This window comes from Saccostrea echinata, unplaced genomic scaffold, assembly GCF_033153115.1.
Source record: "Saccostrea echinata isolate AGI-Se365-2 ecotype Australia unplaced genomic scaffold, CSIRO_AGI_Sech_v1 ptg000023l, whole genome shotgun sequence".
Classification (NCBI taxonomy): domain Eukaryota; kingdom Metazoa; phylum Mollusca; class Bivalvia; order Ostreida; family Ostreidae; genus Saccostrea; species Saccostrea echinata.
In genome coordinates this window covers 3,767,588-3,791,473 of record NW_026889772.1, presented here as the reverse complement: position 1 = coordinate 3,791,473, position 23,886 = coordinate 3,767,588, and the positions used below count along the sequence as shown (strand labels likewise).

The window sequence follows — 23,886 nt, the reverse complement described above, 5'->3', positions numbered from 1 at the left end:
AAATGGGTTTTTATAATCTGACTGAATAATTAAAGGAAGCAAATAAGCAATTTTTTTTTAGTAAAATTATAAATTCAATGTAATTTTCACGCTTACAAATGTAAACATGCACACGATATTGAAAAATCTGTTAAAGGGAAACTCAAATATTATATATTTACAAATCGAAATAGCTTAATGCTTATTTAGATAATGGAAGAAATGTATTGAACAAATATACTCAAATATTCGCTATAATTTGATTCGCACGCCTACCATTTTTTCACCACTCCTGGAAAGATTTTTAAGTCATTTACCACAATATTAGAGCTGGAAACAAAAAAGATTATCTTTGTCCACTCTCTGATTACATGCTGTCTGCTACACGTGCACTTTTGTAACAATTGTATTGGTTTCCAACAATAACTGCCTCATTAAGGACGTGTAAATTTTTTAGGTAAGAAAGATTCCATGTCGAAGTTAAAATACCGAAACAGTTGCATTCGGTATCGCTTCTGTTGACCTTTTAGATCTGTCATAAACTCTATCAAGGATCCATAAGAAAGATCATACCTTAAAATAATTAAAAGCTTAATTACTTTCATCAAATCAGAGGTTCTTACAAGTTGTCCCATTAAGCTGCTGCGGCTGAAATTTAAAACAAACCAAATTCGATTAGGCTTTGTCTGTTGATGTATGAATCCAAGGATTTTTATGAAATAGTCCTTTTCACACAGAACGTCCTCATCCAGTAGAAGAAGATAGGAGGAGAAATTTTTCCCGTAAGTCACAATGTTTAAAAAAGAAAGGTTTTCTTCCCGTCTTTGTTTCTCTTGGCTACTTTCATTCTCTTGCAACGGTAAGAGTTTTGAGAGTACATTCCTGCCTCTGTAGGCAACCTGGACAAAACCGCTGTCTATTTTTTCTTTATACTTTTCATACAACATTCTCCCTACTGTTTGACACCACGCTGTATCATCACTCAGAAGAAATACAACTACGACAATTTTCTGGAAATCTTTCCAATAGGTGTTTTCTATCAGGGAATCAAGTGTCTGTTCTACAAATCTGATAGACTCGTCTGATCTCTTTTTTGCAGGAATTGCAATTGTTAGATATCCTGAAAATTGCTTTAAATTACAGTCATGCAAATTATTTCAAATAAAAAAGTCTAAAGCATTTCAGCATAATTATTACCAATCGTTTATGTATTTTAGCTAAACTTCACGATAGTCATACAGAGTTTTCTCGCGATAGTCATGTAGAGCTTTTGATATTTGTTCTTTCAGCGAGATTTAAATATTTACAAAAACTCTGCAATAAAACACGTGCCCTGATGTAGAGTTTATTAGATAGAATTAATCTATCAGAAAGGACAATTGAATTAACCCAATATGAAAGAAATAGGATATGGTATGAAGATTAAATTTATATTTACACATTTTTTTCTTGTTATTTTGACTATTTTATTAATATGATGTATTACCTTTGTACTGTCTGAACACTCCATACAGAAGAGCCTTGCCACGCCTTGCTGACAGATATTCTTCTATCTTTTCATCATATGTCATTGTTCTACTAGACTCTGTAGGCCAGTACTGCTTCCTTTTTACCTATAGAAGACCATAAAACCTGGGTGACTTTCTACGAAGATCATATTACAAGCTTATAAGCCTCAAGCGACATACGGATCCTTATAATAATGTACATGTTTATGAAAAGAAAAGACCCGATTATTGTAAATAATATATCACACTAAGCAAAATTAAATTATGATTAAACAAATCAATTTCTTCAATATGAAACACAAATTCATTTTAAATTTTCTTAATATGTCAGATATAAGGTAAACACGTCAATTTTGAATACTTTTTATCTCAGCTTATTCTAGCATTAGTTATTTGTCCCAATTTATAAAATATATACGGCCTTTTTAATAATAAGACAGGGGTCTTAAGGGTTAAAAGCCAAAGACATTTTTAATGAGTCCGAAGTCAAACAATGAAAGCATATTACCGGTATAATGGAAAACATCCACTGTATTCAGTATACCAATATAGATTGCTCAAACACTTGCAAAAAAAATTAATTACCAACTACACTGAGTAAAACAATGAAGATTGATTAACATCTCGCTCAAATTCCAATTCTAGCTAGTATTAACAATGCACTCTAGTGGTAAAGACTGCTAAAATCTTCACTGAAGATCTCCAGTATATGGCTTGTTAAAGAAAAATGATCAAAACATCAAGGAAAATCCTTAATAACAGATTAAAATTAAGATTGTACAAGACCTCCCTGACTTTTTCAGCTGGTTTTTTCCCTTTATTTAAACCTCTCATTTCCATGACGGCAACTTCATTGTGTTTGTCCTTGTAGCCATTCCCTATAATAGATTTTTTTTTTAAAAATGTAATTATTTCAAGTTCACTGATAAATATATGTGTTTTTAAAAACATTTGATGGGTCTTGAAAATTACAAAGTATATTAATTGGTCAGAAGGGGGGGGGTATCCAAATTAATGGAATTGGACAATTGTCCTTCTTAAATCAACTTGACATTCCAAAATTTGCTGAAAAAAAATCGTTTTTGCAATAAACATTGTGAAAATTATTCTTGTTTTTACAAATTGTTATGATGCAATCCAGCATCTTGAGGTTTCAGACCAAGATAATTTTAAAAGTTAAAACAGGTCTTTTGTTTGTTTGTTTTTTAATAATGCCATTACCCTTTTAAAAAAGTTGATGATACAAAGAATGAAATATGAAGATAACGAACAGTATTCAATCTCGAAAGTCCAATAAAACGATACAAATTTGGAGCAGAGCAAACACGGACATCAACATTTAGAGGTGAGATCAGGTGCCATGGAGGAGTGAGCATCCCCTGCCGACCGGTCACACCTGCCGTGTGCTCCTTGTCATGATCGAAAAAAACAGAAAAAAATTACATGTTTATATAAAAATGATTATGAACACTGTTGCATCTAGTAGCAATGAAATTGCATTTATGAAATTAGTAATCAAGATGTGAGTTATGGTAAATCTGAAATGTACTCAAAGGTTACGTACTTTTCCCAAATGCCCATTCTTCAAAGTATACAAGTGTGCCATTCTTCAAACATTCATTAGAATATTTACTCCTTAATTATAAAATCGACAAGAAAATGTAAACAAGAAAAAAAATTCTATTGCTTACATTTTGAATGATATTTTGATATTCTTTCTCAAATTTTGTCCCTCACAAATGAATCACCTAGTATTCACTGACGTCATAACATTCACAAAAGACTGTGATATACAGCCCTGTATAATTTGATCATCATACCTTTGATCCAATGATTGGGGCAGTAATGCTGAGTACATCCTATGACCATTAACAAAACAATACAGTGGAATATCACAAACACTGGTATCAACAAAAGTGGTTGCTTTATCCAGAATCTGCGGGGCATTTTCTGCTTGCATTCCAGTCTGCTTGACATGATCAAAAATGATTTGGAAATCCTTTGTCTTATTTTATGGCAAACAATGTGTCAAAGTTTGTTTAATTGACATCGAAGTCTAAACAAAATAGTGTTCGACTAAGAAATCAATCTTAAGTTGTATTCAAGAGACGTTGATAAAATAAATACTCTTAGACCAAATATTTGTGATATGGATTGTTTGGAAATATACTGGGAAAGATGTCGATGTTCAGCCTCTCAAAGAAATACTAATTAACAGCCTTTTATCCAGAGGTCTAGCAGAGCATTAAATTCTGAACTATGACTTCGTTGATTTTTATTCGTTGTATAAATATATAGTTTACTTGGAACAGTCTATACAAAGAAATGTGATGTGCAGCCATCAATTGCCCCGAAAAGCATATTGAGTAAAACTGTTTTAGTCAAATAAGTATATGTAAATGTTTCAAGGCAGATCAATGCCATCGCTGCACATGAGTATTGTGTGACTTCATCCTAATAAGTCATTTATTCAGTCATTATAACCTTAGTCAATACAGCACATCAGAATATATATAATAATATAAAAGTTAGTTTTATATATATATATATATATATATATATATATATATATATATATATATATATATATATATATATATATATATATATATATATATATATATATATATATATATATATATATATTATTTCATAGTAAGTGCTCCTTGTCATAATCGGGAAACACAAATCGGAAAAATCCGTAGACAGTTCAGTGTATGAGTAATAGCCCAACAATTAATATGAAAAACGTCAGTCAGCATTTGACTCAATGATAGGTTGTATGTGCTGACAAGGTAATTGTATTGACCGAAAAATTTGCGAAAAGATGATTTCAAACGAGAACGTTCATATCCTTGTTTCGTCAACTTGTTTGTCAATAGCTTGCTTTTTTAGAAATTGTTCATACGTAGAGGATGCTTTTGCATGCAAAATGCATTGCAAAATGATAAAACCCGTAAGAAACAATTCGGCTGGCTTAAAGACACAGTATTCAGAGACATGGACACAGAAACCCGTGACTAAAGCAATCCTGCTCTTTTATCAAATATATATAGTGCCGAAAAGTGGTCAAGGCACGGACAAAGCAAGGGATATTGGCCAAACTTTAAGAAATGAATTTCACTTTTGGATATTCATGACGACATGATTAACTATGATGCTTCATACCGGCATTTCTCATGAAGAGTGATAGCTCTTTATGATAAATACGCAGACGCGAAGCGTTGTAGCTCATGTCCCTCATGATATTAAAAGGATGCTGGAGTTCCTCATTGACAATATATATATGTAGTCTTCGGAGGCCAGGCCTTTCAACAAACTGTAGGAATTTCGATGGGCACTAATTGTGTTCCTTTATTAGCCGACCTTTTTTCAAAGTCCTATGAAGCAGAATTTATTCAAAAACTCCTACATGAGAAGAAGAAAACACTTGCTGTGGCCTTCAATTTGACATTAAGATATATCGACGATGTACAGTGTATTATCAATAAACAATAGTTACTTTCAATCATATGTCGATTGGATATCATATCACAGTGATCTGGAGATAAAGGACACCACAGAGTCTGCCACGACTGTTTCAAATTTGGATTTTTACTGACTATAGACATAAGGGCTAACTAACAACTAATTGTATGACAAACGAGATGACTTCAACTTTTCCATCGTCAACTTTCCTTATTTATCCGAGTAGTATTCCGCTATCACCTGCGTTTACATCTCCCAACTTATTCGATACTCTAAAAAATGCTCCAAGTACGATCAATTTTTAACCGAGGCAGGCTACTAATTTGAAATTACATGGATTTCAACAAACTCGTCTAAAATCAGCATTTTGTAAATTTTATGGTCGTTGTAATTACCTTGATAGCAAATATAACCTATCACTGGGTCGTATGTAGGCTTACTTGTTTCATACCAATTGTTAGGCCCTTGTTTTTATACTAAATTTGACTGCGGAAAGTTCCGTCTACCTGATCAATACATAGGGATCCTGGCGGGTGTTACCGGGCAACAGGGGATGCTTACTCTAGTTCCTAGGCACCTCAACCAACCTCTGGAATTTCCAGTGGTCCGTGTTTTATGCTCGCTTCACGGAATTGTATAATCGTTTGGTTTTTTTTTTTTAAAACGATCGATCACCGTTTACTGTCATGTTTTTCATGTTTGAATGGCAATTTGTGAAATGGAACGTATCAAAGATCAATATCAAAGACCTTATGAGAATGACTTGGTTCTGAAGCGCATCAGAAAAGTTAATATCCTATAGGCTTATCGTTAAGACTATTTGATTTTTGAAAATTATTATGGACTTCTAACTCTATGACTTTAGGAATGAATCATAAACCTTCCTTTATATTTCATTGGATTTCAATAGCTTGCGGCTTGGGAAAAAAAATTCAATGACATCCTAAAAATTAGATTCCAGGGCCTCGTGATATGTAAAATAAATACATGTGTACCGGTATGTACAGTGTATATATGTCGGGGTTATTTTTAATTTATTTAATAAAACCAAAAATAAGAATTCAATGCTTGTATTTACATTCTCTAATTTTCTTTCTTCATAATTGTTAATTTCGTTATTATGAATTTAGCGCCTTTCAGAACAGGTGTGCTTCGATGAAGGATAAAACGTATGCTCAACTAGGACCTTAGGTCACCAGTTTATTCACAACTATCAAATCAGTTTACTCCGCTACAAAGTGTAGTGCATTACAATCGCAAAGTGGGAATAGAATAAATCGTACTATTGTAAAGCCTCTACAATGTAAAATTACAAATAGAAATTGTATTTTTTTCACAAGAACAACCATCTGATTTTAGGAAAGATACAATTAGGAGGGGAAACCAAGCAACATTGATTGCAATATTATAAGATATATAGTAATGGATTACGTTGGGTGACCTGTGGACTCCCTTATGATATTATTATCCCACGTAAGGCAACAGTATCAATTTAACACAGTACCTAACCTCTGGTCCCCTTATTAATATACATGTATAAGAGTAGGCGACCTCCTTTCTCTGCATACGCAGATCTCAAAGGAATGGGGAGGGGGTAGGTCCTGTCCCCCCTACCCCGCTTGGACTTTTCACTTTTTCATCTTTTCTTTAAGATGATGGTATAATTATTTGGTAATCAATTATATTAGGTGTCCTTTGGTCTTCCTTCTGATACGTCATACCTCAATAGGTGACCTTATCAGTTTAACGCTTTAGTAAACCACTGGTTATTATTGATCTTACAGAGTAGATTTACCCCCTGTAAAGCAGTATCGGGGGTTGGAGTTCACTCCCCCCTTTTCCTGGAATTTACACTTATCAAATTCATAAACGAATCAAAACTACATTTTCCAAAAAATAAAATTTAAAAATATGGACCCATTGTGAATTGCTTCTGGGAAACATATACTGTATATGAAGAAAAAGCAAGTCTTATACTCATCCCCATTTCGATTAAATTAATTTAGAGGATTTAGAGAAATTGTGTGTTTTATTGTTGTTTTTTTTTATTTATTTATTTATTTTATTTTTTGTTTGTCAAAAAAATCAGGGTCTCAATTTTTGTGTGGAGTGGATTTGAAAAATAATTCTTCACATACCACACTTTTTAAACTATTGTCACACTTTTTAAACTATTGTCTCTTTACAACTTTTAGTGACCTAGGGTCTTCCTAATTATGTACAATATAAGATTATCTCTTGTCTCCGCATTCTCCGCATGATATCTCTAATTAATGTACAATATAAGGCAAACTCAGGTTTCCATATTCTTTATGTGGAGACCAGAGGTAACAAAGTTTATATGAATACAGAGACCAGAGGTCCCCTTATTTTGTAAATCATTGGGGAGACCATACTTCACATAAAATATTTATGAATACGGAGACCAGAGGCCCCTTATGTTGTACATTTTTGGGGAGATCAGAGATCACATAAAGTTTATCTGAATACGGAGCCCAGAGATCACATAAAGTTGTATATGAATACGGAGACCTGAGGTCCCCTTATTTTTAAATCATTAGGGAATCCATAATTCACATAAAAATTATTATAAATACGGAGACCAGAGGTCCCATTATGTTCTACATCATCAAGCAGGGAGACCAGAGATCACCTTATATAGTACATCATTAAGGAGACCAGACGTCAGCTTATATTGTACATCATTAGGGAGACCAGAGGATACTTTATATTGAACATCAATAGGGATACGAGAGGTCTCCTTATGTTGAACATCATCATGCAGTGTATATTGTACATTATTAGGGAGTCCAGAGGTCACCTTATATTGTACATCATTAGGGAGACCGGGGGTCACCTTATATTTTACATCAATAGGGAGACCAGAGGGCACCTTATCTTGTACATCATCATGAAGGGATACCAGAGGTCACCTTGAGTTGTACATCATTAGAGAGACCAGAGGTTACATAAAGTGTATATAAATGCTGAGACCAGAGGTCCTCTTATATAAAACATAAATAGGGAGACCAGAGTTCACGTGAAGTTGTATATGAATACATTATTAGGGAAACCATAGATTATATAAAGTTTATATAATTGCGGAGATCAGAGGTCACCTTAGATTGTACATCATAATGGAGACCATAGGTCACATTAAGTTGTTGTCTGAATACGCAAACCAGAGGTCCCCATATATTATACATCATTTGGTAGACCAGAGGTCACATAAGGTTGTGTATATGATTAGGGGTACCCGAGGTCCCCTTATTTTGAACATCACTGGGAGACCTCTGGTCTCCCTAATGATGAACAATATACACAATTTTATGAGACCTTTGGTCTCCCTTATGATGTACGATATAAGGGGACCTCTGGTCTCCGTATTTATGACCTCTTGTCTCCCTTATGATGCAAAATCTAAGGGGACCTTTTGTGTCGGTAATTATATATGAAAACAAAGATCAGAAGTCTCACTAAATACGGAGATCAGAGGACATCCTATGTAGATCATTATTAGGGAAAATGCATATTATATTTATCATACATTGTACTTCAATAGGGAGACCAGAGGTACTCTAAATAGAAAACAATCAGGGAGTCCCCTGGTCTCCCTATTTATGTACCATATAAGGTGACATCTGGTCTCCCTGTTGATGTAAAATATACGATAACCTCTGGTCTTCCTATTGATGTACTATATAAGGTGACCTCTTGTCTCCCTAATGATGTAAGGTAAAAGGTGACTTCTTGTCTCCCTATTGATTTACAATATAAGGTGACCTCTGGTCTTCCGATTCATGTACCATATAAGGTTACATCTGGTCTCCCTAATGATGTACTTTATAAGATGATCTCTGGTCTCCCTAATGATGTACAATATACGTTGACCTCCGGTCTCCCTATTGATGTAGAATTTATGGTGACCTCTGTCTCACTATTGATGTACAATATAAGGTGACCTCCGGTCTCCCTGTTGATGTACAATATATGGTGACCTCTGGTCTCCCGATTGATGTACAATATAAGGTGACCTCCGGTCTCCCTACTGGTCCCTACTGGTTTACTATATAATGTGACCTCTGGTCTCCCTATTGATGTACAATAGGGTGACCTCTGGTCTCCCTAATGATGTACAATATAAGGTGACCTCCGGACTTCCTATTGAATTACCATATAAGGTGACCTCTGGTCTCCCTGTTGATGTACAATACACGGTGATCTCTGGTCTCCCGATTGATGTACAATATAAGGTGACCTCTGGTCTCCCTATTGATATACAATATAAGGTGATCTCTGGTCTCCCGATTGATGTACAATATAGGATTACCTCCGGTCTCCGTTTTGATATGCAACATAAGCTTACCTCTGGTCTCCAAAATGATGGTTGTATCTAGTGACTATTTGGGACACTCTTGTCTCCTTATTGATTTACCGTACTAGATGACCTCTGGTCTCCGCATTGATATGACACATTTTATATTATATCATTCCATTTGCAAGAAGTTGCTATGAGTATAAAACGATCAATTTAAGCCAAAGCAGGCTGATGACAACAAAATTGATGTGAGTCACTAACCAGTCATCAAGGGATGCTCGCTTCTATGCGTCTGATCCCATTTCAGACCATAATTTAGGGATCTCTGTTTTATGCCCTGTTCACAAATTTGTCTTGTTAACAGGATTTTTGAGATCGATACCTGTTTAGTATCACCTTAAGTTTGTTTTTCATTGTTCAGTACATGTTTGTAGTTGAATATCAGTTTGTTTCAAAACAAGTCCAGGATATTAAAACTAAAATTTAACTCATTTAAAGTTCTGAAAGTCTGTGGGTTTTCTTTTTTCTATATGAGCCAGAGTTATCTTTGTTATGTTTTAAAATAATCTAATTTGTGTTAAGATATAAAATGAACTTTTTTAATCTTTATTTATGTAAGATAGGAAGAATTAAAGAGTAGAAGAAGTTATTTTTTCTTCACATGATTAAATGTTCAGAAGCTTATTTTTATACTTGTTGCCTTTATTTTATTTTTGAATTGCTTTTAGTAAAGCAGAGTCTAGTTTCGTAGATGACTGATAATATTACTGAACGAGTAAAGAAAAAAGTTTCATTTCCCTATGTGCAATTTCTAACACAACAACAAATACATCAGCTGCTCAAACAGCTGATAATAATTGTTTGAAAAGTTCAGCAGTAAAACATTTGTGAAATGGGGGGGGGGGGGGGGCTCCGAAACCAAGTCTTATGACCTCAACTAGTTGTCGTGTTTAAATATTAAAAATATTACCTTTACGTCCCTGCTAATCTATTTGAAAGTAGATCTATATCAAGTTATTAATATATGATTCTATTTGAGAAAGACAGAAAATTGTTTATTTCAAAATAAAATAAAATTCAATCAAAACATAAGGTGACCTGTGGTCACCGTATTGATACAGATGAATTTACATTTGTGCCTTTAATGTCTAAAGAGTGCATATAATATTTTATTACTATCAAAATGACAAACTATTTGCGGGTGACCCGAGGTCCTAGTTGAGCGTACGTTTTATCCTCCTGCAGTGTAGTGACCCTTGGACTTCCGGTGCAAGGACTCTCATTCATGCTACATGTAATGATACGTAAGAGCCTCTTGAGGCGTGATATAGTACATTTTTGCATCTGCAACTCTCCATCACCTTTAATTTGAGATTTGCCAGCTTGAGCAATGGAAATGCGTACTTAAGTCATTTTCAGAAAGCCTTGGCATCGCTTACGGAAAAGAAACGTGAATTTATTTTTCGGAATATTGCTGCATTACTTATGATAAACAGATACAAACCCTTAAAACCCCATATTATTGCCAAATGTTTTGTTAAACATGCAATTTCTGATATCTGATAAGATGACTCAAAGTTAACTTCCGGTAATGATATGAAAATCATTCAACCGTTAAATTACCAATATTTACAAAGATGAAAATGTCCTTACTTGTTAGATACAAAATTATATCCTATATATAATGTAATAATATAATAATCCCCCTAAAATAGGATGTTCCGTTTCTTTTGCGTTTCAGTATATGTATCTATCAGATGCATAAACTATTTTATTAATCATTTTATCTTAAAGGAAAAGTAAAAGTTTCAATCGAAACTTGTTCCGCATACCATGCTCTCTGTTTCAATACTTAATATACATGTAAGAAGGGATCGTCAATTAAGACTGCAGGTGTGATAAATTCACAGCATGCAGCTCCAGCCTCAATTCCAACTTTGTTCCAAAATATTATTATTCAACGCAAAAAAATTAGAATTGGCCGAAAGATTATTTTAAATCACTTGGGAAATGCTGCCGTGGCACCAGACTAAGTTCACAATATCGAGTGATTTTGATTGAAAGGTGTAGCACCCTGCATGGATTTCGTTCTCCATATATACCTGTAATTGTGATTGGAAATAATAAACAAAAACATCTAAAGAAAAGAATGATTGTGATTGATATTCTATAATGTACATATATTTGTTAAGAACCATTTAATTCATGAAACGAATTTAGTTGTATTAAGTGGGCCCATGTTAGATTTAACAGGTTGATTTACTTGGAGTCTTCTTCAGATGTATTGTATTCAAAGGAGCAGCGCATTTTTTTTAATGTTTCCGAAGTTCAGAATAAGCGAAAATTGGCCAATGAAGACTGTTTAAAATCCTGTTATTAAACGAGATGACAAACCCAATCCAAATACACTGTTAAATTTAAGACATTTGAACAGTGAAATGAAATAGATTCATTCAAGATTTATAATAATTGTTTGTTCGGACAAAGGCTTCAAAAAGAGTGACACGCTGTTTGTACAAGTACACATCAGTGAATTATCAGATTTATCCCAAAATCTTTGGACATTAATTTACTTTTGCTATCAAAAGGCAATGTTATTTCTAGAGACACATGTATTTTTATGTTTCAGGTTTTTATGTCCCCGCCATGAAATGGCTGGAGAATATAGTGTTACTCTTTTCCGTCATTCTATCATTCCGTCATCACTGACTTTCCTATCATTATCTCGGCAAGAGTTGCACACCTTCGACTCAAATTTGACATAAGGATACGTCATAGAAATACGCAGGTCATCTTGGAATTTCGTCGTGTCCGATGATTTTTGACAGAGTTATCCCTCTTGAACTTAGAAAAAATAAGAATTAAACTTTTAAGTTTCCGCTCTCTAACTTTTGTAGGGATATATGTATAAGGTTGAAATTGCATGTGCAGGTCAAGTTTGAATTCGGTCCTGGTCTGATGATTTTTCACAGTTATCCCCTTGACAGTTAAAAAATTAACAATTTCCAATCATAATCTACAGATGTGCAATTTGCAGTTTCTAGGCTTATTTATTATCTTAGTTATAAATGCACATTTTGTGCATAACCGTGAGTTCAGATCAAGGAAAAAGGTCTTTTGTGCTAAAAAATTTACAACTAAATATGGTATTTGAAATATTGGCTCTCTGCGGGGGCATTCGTGGCGCTACGACACATCTAGCTCTTTCTTGTGATTTAGCCGTTTACAGTATCAATGGCCTGTGTTGTTCAGTCATAGGTAACAGCATAAACGCTGTCAATTAATATATGATCGGAGGAAAAGAGATATCCCCCGGAAATTTATTTCTTATTATAAAAAAAAAATTGGTGATTTAATGAAATATATGGAGATAACGAACAGTATTCAAGCTCAAAAGTCCATTAAACAATACAAAATAGGAGCAGAGCAAACACGGACCTCCAAACATCAGAGGTGTGATCAGGTGCCATGGAGGAGTGAGCATCCCCTGCCGACCGGTCACACCCGCCGTGTGCTCCTTGTCATGATCGGGAAATAAGGGAAAAATCCGTCAACAATTCAGTGTGTAAATAATGGCCTAATAATTAGTATGAAAAACGTCAGTCAGCATTTGACTCAATGAAAAATTGTATTTGCTGACAAGGTCATTGTACCGACCATAGAACTTACGAAATGATGACTTTAAACGAGACAGTTGATATGCTTGTTTCATCAACTTATTTGTCAATAATTTAACTCATTTTAGAAATTGTACATACCTAGAACATGCTCTTGCGTATCGAATCAACTGAGAGATATAAACCCCGTATGCAGGTGACGAAGGTATATTGCTGCATAAATAAGGGAAGTTGACGATTAAAAAGATTTTAAAGATACTGCCATAATGAGAAAGTACCACAAAAATTTACAATTTGTGAATAAAAGGATTGTACAGTGTGGTAATGTCTTAAATTTTATATTATGTAACATTTACAAAAGATTGATTGATTGATTGTATGTTTTTGTATGTCCCATTGGAGAATTTTTTACTCAGATGGAGACGTAACTATGTACATGAACCGTTAAAGGGCTTCAAATTTAGACCGACACTTGGTACTCAAGGCCATTGAGCAGTGAGGGTTCTTTATCGTGCCAACGCCTACCGTGACACAGGACATGGGTTTTTAAGGTCTGATCCGAAAGAAGTGACTCTCACTGATGCTGAAAGGTGTCAATCACAAGCATGGAGCTTCATGCGAATGATATGTAGACTTTGTAAATGTTGGTAGTTGAAAGTTTTAAAAACTGAAGTTTAAAACTCTCTTTGTTATTTATTTTTTTATATAAGGCATGACATTGCTATAATAAAATTTCATGTAGTGCATATAGATCAAAGAAATGATATGTTTCGAGCAAACTAGACAATACTTGTGCAAATAAGTTAATAAAGTAGTTCAAAAGAAATACGAGGATACATGTGAAGGATATATAAGTCAAACGAACTAGACATCTCGTTTAAACGAAATGATAAATCATGCGAATGATTTAATAAGGCTTGCAAACGACCTAACGTTTGGTGCAACTGATACAATATTTTTCAACTTAAGAAGGTAAAATTAATTGCATTTTCTAAATACTAGTATACATTGTACCATCGTACTGTCAATTTTCCAAATTTTTTCTGTTTAGGGGATTTTGCCAATTGTGCCATTCATTGAAACCCTGTAATCATTTTTGTTTTGTTTTGTTTTTGTTTTTGATTTTTTTTTTTTTTTGGGGGGGGGGGTTGGTTTTTTTTTTGGTTTTTTTTTTGGTTTTGGTTTTTTTCTTTTTCAAATAAAGCTTCTTCACATATTTGTGTATTCAATTTCAGTTTTTTAATAGAGCCGAGGTAGAATTAAACATTTTTAACTTTCCTAAATCAATTTGTTTAAAATGCTCCTATGCAATTAAGGTATCACACCGGTAATTGTTTTCACTATATAATTCTATATAGAATAAATAATCATTAAAAATCAGATATTCGAATTCATGAAAAAAAATATTTAGCAGGAAGTGTTAAATGTAAATCTTTAACATTTTTATGGATTTTAGCACTTTTAAATGTGAAAAAATGCAATAAAGAGACTAACATCAGGCCATCCATCATGATTCTTGGAGGTGGGTGGGTGTACAAAAACTGCTGATAAAATTTATAGGAAGTGACAAAAGAACAAAAGGGCTCTTTATTAGCTGAATTATGGTTATTCTGATATTTTGATTGTGTAAATATGTCAAATTTCTTCATCACTTTAATCTGTAATTTATTAATATTTCAGTCTATTAATGCGCTTAACAAATCATGCTAAAATAAGCATCCTGACTGAGTCTTAATTTAAAAGAGAGGGCCAACACCTACATAAAAGTGGTAAAATGACAAAAAAAATTCTCCGGCAAACTGAAAAATCATGAATGTCAGCTGCGAAAGCATGAAAAAAGTCTAGAGAACCATAACAGGCATAACATGGTGCTAAATGACATTCTGTACAATATGTGTGCTACATGGTTAGCACTAGGAATAAGTATTCACTCTCATGCCCTGACAGTATTTATGCATTTTTTGGTCATAAGCTTCTTATTTTTGAAAAATTCTTAATAAATTTTATTTGTGCATTACTTTCATTAGACATATTTAACTCATTTCATTATTTCTATTCCTCCACTCCAGTAATAAATGAATCACTTAAGGTGAATAAAATGAAAGTAAATCCAGTCTCTGTAAAATTGAACACTTTGTGAAAACATGTTTTACTTCCTCACATTTTATCGCAGTTGTCGCTTTTGTTGAAAACTCATTCGCAAACCCAGAATTAGTCTTTTCTTGAAAAAATCAGCCTAAAGTACTTCTACGGCAAAGTCTGTAGACACTATAATTGAGTGCGGTCAGGTGGTGCACAGAGTTTAAAGTCATCTAAAATAAAAAAAAAAACACAACATTTGCTAACTTCTTTCTACGTGTCAGATGCATAATTCTACTTTAAAGTCATAATTTGGAGTTTTGAGGGTAAAACATGACATATTATTAGTATTTTACATAGAAATCTGTATAAATTAATGTCAACCCTACTTCTAACTTTGAAAATTTGTGCTTTCACACAGAAAGTTTATAAAATGACATATTTTGTTGAAATATGCCTTTTTAAAATTAAAACTGCCTTTAATATGGATGTAGATGATTTTACACAATCACCTTCAAGGTATCACACCGGTAATTGTTTTCACTATATAATTCTATATAGAATTAAAAAAAATCATTAAAAATCAGGTATTCGAATTCATGAAAAAATATTTAGCAGAAAGTATTAAACGTTACCAGTCACATCAGCTGACACAAAAAAATAGGGTACGTACACGGCATTTTCTGATTTTTTCCATCCGCAAACAGGAATACCCTCAAAACCACGTGTATTCAATGTGTTTATAAACATCCTGTGTGCACCCCAGGAAGTGGCCTCCTATGCCCCAAAAGAAATAGTTCCTGTCAAAAACCTTTATTATTTTACAAAGTACATAAAATATCCTAAGCACAGATATCAAAAATGTAAAAATAGAATAAGGGAAAATATAAAATTTCTCACAATAAAAAAATATTTCTTTATTATGTATGGAACTACAATTGACTAAGTTCATTTTGATTGGTCAATTACCGGTGTGATACCTTGAATATCGAAGTTTTAAACCACTGATTAGACAGGTGATAAAGAATTGCGAGTTAAAAAGCTATGTAAATTTCATTCGCAATAATGACAACATTTTTTTCATAAACACGATCATCCTAGAAAAAGTATTTTGTTTTACTTAAGTATGTAAAGCATAATCAAGAAGATATTAAAAAAAGATGGAAAATGTTCATGATTACCTGATGCGATTCCTTCTTTTAATCTTAAGGCAGTTTAACCCTTATTCTAAGGAGAAACTTTGACAAGGAGCACACGGCGGGTGTGACCGGTCGGCAGGGGATGCTCACTCCTCCATGGCACCTGATCCCACCTCTGATGTTTGGAGGTTCGTGTTTGCTCTGCTCCTATTTTGTATTGTTTAATGGACTTTTGAGCTTGAATACTGTTCGTTATCTCCATATATTTCATTTGAAGATATGCAAAATTTGGAGTCCGTTGTGATATTTATGCTGCCATTGCTTGTTCAGGCATGCATTTTGTACATATTTGAAAAAAAAAGATATTAAGAGGTAGTGTTATCAAGTTAAAACCTGAAAATTTCTAAAGCTGTTAAAATACCTAGAAAATATTGATTTGGAAGGGTTTTTCCAGTAACTTGAGTCTTTTAATTTGTAGAAAGATAGATAGAGCTCTGTGCGAATTAAAGGACGATCCAGAGTTGGTCTTATGTTAATACATGTATGTCTTGCTAATGATTTTTTAATTGACATGTCAAAGATAAGAAACAAATGTATCTTTTCGTACCGTTTTTTTAGAAAGGGCAAAGATATTTATATATGACAAGAGATGATACCAAAGATACATATTAGTATATTTTACTAATATTTTCACTTCAAATACACAACTATTAGCGTGTTATTAATTAAAAACGAATCTGTAATACCATTTATATCCCAATCTAAAAAAGATTTTTTTTTCTTTACACATTAATACAACAAAAAGCTGTACGTACGTATCAAGATCAGAACCATTCATGAAGACACAAACTTGATTGTATTAAAAAGGTGCTTAAAAATTGAATGCATTGCCGATTTCTTTGCCTTCAAAGTGACTGATTGAAAAAAAAAAAGATTGAAATCTGGTTAAATTATCACGAAGCAAAAATAGATATTTTTGACGTACATAAGTATCTAGATTTCATTTCATATATTTTTAAATTATAAAATTCAAATACAAAACTATTCTGATAAATTACTTTTGATCAATTTGAAATATACATGTACTCTTGAAATAATATTCCCAGCAAATTCACTCTGAATTAGCTGCTGTTATCGAAGGAAGTGCATAAATGCCTTACCTAAATCTAAGTACTCATTCTTAGTGATTATCGTTCTTGTCAAATATTTTAGTTGATTATTGCCCCTCTTAACATAAACACCTGAGGGTGCCTTGGTTGCAACTTCCTTTTTTAATCTTCCAGCATCAACTTGGGTCGGTGAAAAAAAATTCCCTCTTCTTATTGTTGTATTATTGATTTAAAACACCCAACCACCATACCCATTTAGAATAGATACTGCTTTTCCTGTTTTTTATATTTTCAGACGAAGACTTGTAGCAGACATCAATCTCAGCATGACATGTCCAAACCTAATCAGTACTTCAACACGCAGGACTTTCGAGATAAAACTATGGTCTTAGGGAGCAGCTAAGGGGACCCAGCCAGAAGTAACTTTTCCGACTTTCAAGAAATTGAATGTGAAAGTGATGTGAGGATTCTCTGTCCCAACTTGAGGGCGTAAAGATGTGGAAGTGATTCATTCGAAGAGCAAATCATGCACCATTTCTGCAGTTGCCAATAACTTCCTTACCATAAACAATAATGTGGATTTATAGAATCTGGTACGGCTGTCCGTTTCTTTTTCAGCTGTGATGCGTGTAAACGAGCGGCACTAAGTAAATATCCTTATATGCAGTGATGTAACTCATGAAATTTGTTATGTAAACTTTGTATTTAGATACATATAAATAAGTGCTTGACCTCTGCACCTCCCAGGGTCAAGGCTTTTACCTTGTGACATAGTGTTTTGTGAACGTTCACCTTCTGCTCTTGATCGCTAATAAATCGGACGCAACTTTGATTGCTCGTTTTATTATATAGGTAATCAGCTTTTTAATTTTACATATTTTATTTAAGTAATTTTTATTTTAATTTTAAATGTCTATTTAGTAATTTTCTAATTTAAAGTATCTTACTCTTGATTAATAATAAATGATAAATATGCTACTCAAATGACTAACTAAGAAAATAAAAAAAATATTTTTATCTTATTTTGTAAAATTATTCACAAGCAAATTTAAAGTTAATTTTTGTTCACAAATTGCTTTAGGCTTGTGATTCAATTATTATTTTAACAACTTTGTTTAAGCACGAAAGCGAATGTCGCTTTTTGACAAATTCTTATTTGTCCACTATGGCAGTTTGTCCTGAAATTTTAAAGTATATATGTTGTTTAATCAGATTGATTTTCAGCCTTCTGCATTCAGTGAGTTATTTTTTTAATGTATATTTCGACAAAAAAATGTTGTTGTTTTTCTAAATGAATAATTCATGTAAACTGTTTAAAATTTTATTTTTTGTTTGACAATTACCTAATATCATAAAATTGTTAAATCTAAGTTTGGTTTATATATATATATATATATATATATATATATATATATATATATATATATATATATATATATATATATATATATATATATATATATATATATATATCACTTCTGCCCCTGATCGCTTATAAATCAAACGCATCTTTAATTTCTCTTTTTCTTATTTAGATTATACCACTCTGCCATCACCTTTTAAGGTATTTAACTGAGTGTTGAATTTGTCAACCAGGGAAAAAGGGAAAAATCCTGTTAAAACCCCACGAAAGTCTTCAAGCTCCCATTCCCCATGCATATAGATTAGGACGACTACTTCAGTCGTGTATTTTTTTTTTCCAAATATAAATCAGTAAATAACAAAATCGTGGATGAAATATATGAAGATAACGGACAGTATTCAGGCTCAAAAGTCCATCAAACAAAACAAAATAGGAGCAGAGCAAACACGGACCTCCAAACATCAGAGGTGGGATCAGGTGCCATGGAGGAGTGAGCATCCCCTGCCGACCGGTCACACCCGCCGTGTGCTCATTGTCATGATCGGGAAATAACGGAAAAATCCGTCGAGAATTCAGTGTGTAAATAATGGCCTAACAATTAGTATGAAAAGCGTCAGTCAGCATTTGACTCAATGATAAATTGTATTTGCTGACAAGGTCATTGTATCGACCATAGAACTTACGAAATGATGACTTTGAACAAGACAGCTGATATTCTTGTTTCATCAACTTGTTTGTCAATAATTTACCTCGTTTCGAAATTGTACATACGTATAGCATGCTCTTGCGTATCGAATCAACTGAGAGATATATACCCCATATGCAGGTGACGAAGGTATATTGCTGCATAAGTAGGGGAAGTTGACGATTGAAAAGTTAAAAATATCACGTTTATCATATCGTATCGACATAAGAATGAAAATAACCATTGTTAATTGACAATACGTCGTCGATATATCTAAATGTCGAGTTGAAGGCCACAGCAAGTCTTTTCTTCTTTTCATGTACAAGGTTTTGGACAAATTCTGCTTCATATGAATAGAAAAAAAGGTCTGCTAATAACGAGGCGCAATTGGTATCCATGGGAATTCCAATAGATTGTTGGAAGACCTGGCCTCCAAAAACAACATAGATATTGTCAGTCAGAAACTCAAGCATCCTTTTAATGTCAACTTCAGAGTACTTGTGTGTACAATCAGAATGTTTTTAACAAAATAATTTTGCAGATGACCAATGACAAGGTAAGTATATTTACGAGTTCCATTTTTATTGAAAAAGCAGCTGTCAATGATATCAAAAAGCCTGGACTTTAATTTATCGTGGGGAATGGTTGTGCATAAAGTTGAAAAGTCGTAAGTTTTTAAGCTGTTGATTTTGGTAAAATCTTGTGATTTCAAATTTTCCAAAAGTTCCTTGGAATTTTTAAGTATCCACATCTGACTTACACCACTTCTCGAATATATTGTTGCACAGTACTCTTGAAGTTTCTCCTTCACTACTGTTAATATCTTAGTGAGGAGTAAAGATAGAGGCTTGGTTGAACATTTACTGGAACCCGCTATGTATTTTTGTTTGTAAGGATTTTTATGAAGTTTCGGAATCTAATATAAATTTGGTAATTCAAATTCATTTTGGTTGTTTGGAATATTAAAAATATTCAAAACAGACATATGATTTTGAAGAATTTGAGTATAAGTTGGATTACCACTTGTAGAATTAAATCCAAGTTCCTCTAAAATACATTTAATATAATGAGCCTTACAAACAAAAACAATGTTGTTACCTGCTTTGTCAGCAGTGACCAGTACGTACTGATCAAGTAATCTATCTAATTCTTTTTTTCACCTCTGGATTATTGAATACAGAAAGATAGATGGTTCTCATATTGCCCCTCAATCTCTTTATGCGCGATTTTAACATACATCTGATACATTTAATCCATTCTGACAAAGTGTCAAGGTCTTCTTTTTCATGTCTGGCCCATCGCCTGGCGTAGTCCTCTATTTATGAAATTCCGACGCCAGTTGAAGAATCGGGGTTCCCTATATTTAGGACCTTTTAAAATAAGTGATCTAAGGTCCTCATTATTAACTATATTTGCGTCACCAGTAATTACGTGTCCAGCAGGACTATAGTTATAGGGTGAAGAAGAACATGAACACGGTGGAGGATTATGTTTCAGATATTCGATATCCCGACCCTGTAAAGTTTTCTTGTAATTAAAAAGTTTAGAAGCTATAGTCGATGTATATTTGTAGGAAATACAAGGTGTAGTCTTTAACTTGAAATATGGTGGAATACAAGACTAGGCCCTTTTGTGATTAAGAATATTACTTATATTAACCCCCTTAATTCCTTTGTTGGCATATTGAAGTTTAAGGAAAAAACAGATTGTTTTAGCTGCATTTTCCTCAGTAAAACGTGATTTTGGTATTGCTTCAAAAATGTGAATTTGCTTAAGGCTAAGTATCTTTTCATTAAACGAGATGGAACACGAAACGAAATATAATTAAAGTATCTGAATTAATAAGTGAGAGTGAAAAATTCTTTGGTGTCAACGTTAATCTTTTCTTTGGACAGCATACTTTAGAACAGCAAAGATCATTTATTTATGATCCCTTGTCACGGTTACAGATCTGCCCAGGGTGACTGAAACTGACTATTTTTATTCACTCAGGTAAAAACAAAAAATGCAAGCAATTATTAAAAAAATACCATTTATTCAGGTGAATGTCGAAAGTAAATAAATCATCTAGGGCAAGAAAACAACATGAAAAAAAAAAAACAATTTAAAAAACAAAAAACAAAATACTGTGGTTTCATCAATTTTCGTTGGCATCAATTTTCGTGTATTTTGTAAAACAGATGTTTTCGAGGATACGTAATTTCGTGGACAAAAGCATTGCCTATATAAATGAATAATATATTTCGTAAATCAATGAACATTTAAGTTCGTGGATCTGCCCAACAACGAAATCCTCGAAAATTGGTGCTCAACGAATATTGATGAAACCACAGTAATAATAATAATAATTGTCTCATATTATACATCCTCTTTCTTAACATTTTAAAAATTTCAAAAATATTGCTTTGAAAAAAGGATGAGCTATTATGATAAGAAAACGAATGTCATAGTAAATGTCTTTTCGTCCTTTTCTCATAACATTGTCAAGACTGGTTTCACTCATAATAGAAACTTAACATACTACAAGAAATGTAAATGTCTTCTTGTGAGTAATCATATTTTATATCTTATGAGAAAGGTGAAGATAACAAACCATGAGCGATCTAAAAAAAAATCCAAATCTGTGAACAGGGCTTAAAATACTTAAAGTAAATTTGGAAATTCCAGGGGTGAGACATGGTTTGTTTTTATTCATAAAGACGCAAAAAACAAGCACCGTTGGGTCAGTCTAGCCCATTCATATTCACAGTTCATTGATCGTCCAAGTGTAAAAAAAGAAATGCTTAATGAAAGGGCGGGTATTTGTGTTGGTTTTCTTAACAATCAAATACCATATTCCGGCCTGTTGTGATGGACATTCAGATCTCTATATGCATGTACTTTTGTCAAAAGAATCTGGTCAGACAGACTAGTTTTATTTTGTGGAAGAGTCACAACTTGTCAATCTTTGAATTCATAATTAATTTAGTTATATATAATTAAATTCAATAGGTCAGTCAAAAGCTGTATATCCTTTAAAATATATTTTATGTAAGAAAGAAAGCCACAATTTAATTAACTTCTCCACATACACAATCTAGGTTATTCTACATATCGAAATCATGATTTAGCATGAAAAATTACATTGATATATTAATCAAATATTCGTGCAGAGAATTTACAATTCTGTTTATGGAAAGAGCGGAATGTTAAATACAATTTATTTCAAAGAAAGCCCTCTCACGAGCAACGTTCTTTTTCTCTCCGTAAATTAAACTTGATGCGACCCCTGAAATTAGCCATATCATTGCAAATGAACAATTTCGGAATCTCAGACACCCGGCAGTTGACTTCATACAGCGGACTTTTCACGTAAGGGAACGTGTCAAAAAGTGAATAATATAAATAAATTTTGTAGTCTTGATTAATTGTACTCGACGATAATTACATTTCGTTTTGATTTGTATGATCAACACTACTCTTTATTATAAAAGTGTACACATGCACATGGTATTGAGGGGGATCTCCTCAACTTTTCCTAAAATAGTTATTTGCCCCTTTTCGAAAGTATGATTCTTTAATTCCAGTGGCACCATTTTCCTAACAACAAATAGAAAGCAGGAATCACCAAGAACTAAGAAAATGTAAAGGACTTGCATCTTGATATAGATACCTTTATGAGCGCATGATCTTTAAATAAGATAAAATCTGTCAAAGTAAGCTATGGCGTCACTGTAAAAGATATATGATAAATTTTGCTTAAGGAATTGTTGGTGGACATACAACATTTAATTTAAAGAAAAAAGAACTTTCTCGGGAAATAAATAGCCTTGGACAATAACATATTATCAGTGTCTTGAACGTGAATAACATCACATGCAGCTTATTTCGTACTCCACATATCAAGCGCAGATCTAGATATTTTAAAAGGGAGAGAAACTAAAAACACTGAGCTTTGACATATAACTTCTGATTTTAAAACTTTAATTGTAAACATGTTACCCATAAAAAATAAAAAACTAAACAATTACATTCTCGTTGGAATAGCCGGACAAAGTGTGATGTAATTTAGTCAGAATACCTATGTGGAATCTGAGCCCACCTGCTTGAGGTTTCCACTGGGTACAGGGAAATTTTGAATTTGAAGCCTTGCTGGGGGTTCATGAAGTTTCTTGTTTCTTTGATTTTGAAAGACAGACTTTTTAATATAAACGTATAAACATTACTGCATCGATGTATTTTAATAAAGAATTTGTAATTAAAAGTTACACATAATTAATTATTTAATTATGATCAATTAATGTGGTAGTTTAATGGTTTGTAAAATGTGCCAAGAACGAACTAATTTTAATCTCTACCAATCTCTACATTTCTGACCTATTTAACTTTTTAAATTTATTCGTTTAAATAGATGTTAGAGATAACGAAAGAAAATTCTCAGGTAAATGTTAAAACGTATTTTATACGCTCCCCGTACGTTGTCTTTTGTTTGCAAGTCCGCTGTCCGTAGTGCGATGTCAGGTGTCTGACATTCCGAGAATGTTCAAAATCCCTAATAGATACTCTATGTGAAGAAATTTCTATCAAACAAAAATACAATAATTAATGGAAGAAATATGAAAATAACGAACAGCATTTAATC

At 33.0% G+C, this 23,886-nt stretch overlaps 1 protein-coding gene across 1 annotated transcript; it reads right to left on the bottom strand.

Moving 5' to 3' along the window:
- Window positions 1-413: 413 nt before the first annotated feature.
- Window positions 414-3,464, bottom strand: LOC133191613 (alpha-1,3-mannosyl-glycoprotein 4-beta-N-acetylglucosaminyltransferase A-like). Its single transcript, XM_061327360.1, has 4 exons — window positions 3,308-3,464; window positions 2,283-2,365; window positions 1,466-1,592; window positions 414-1,099 (listed from the first exon to the last, which is right to left on the bottom strand). Exons 1-4 carry the CDS (start codon window positions 3,462-3,464, stop codon window positions 414-416), a joined length of 1,053 nt encoding a protein of 350 aa, XP_061183344.1.
- Window positions 3,465-23,886: the final 20,422 nt, after the last annotated feature.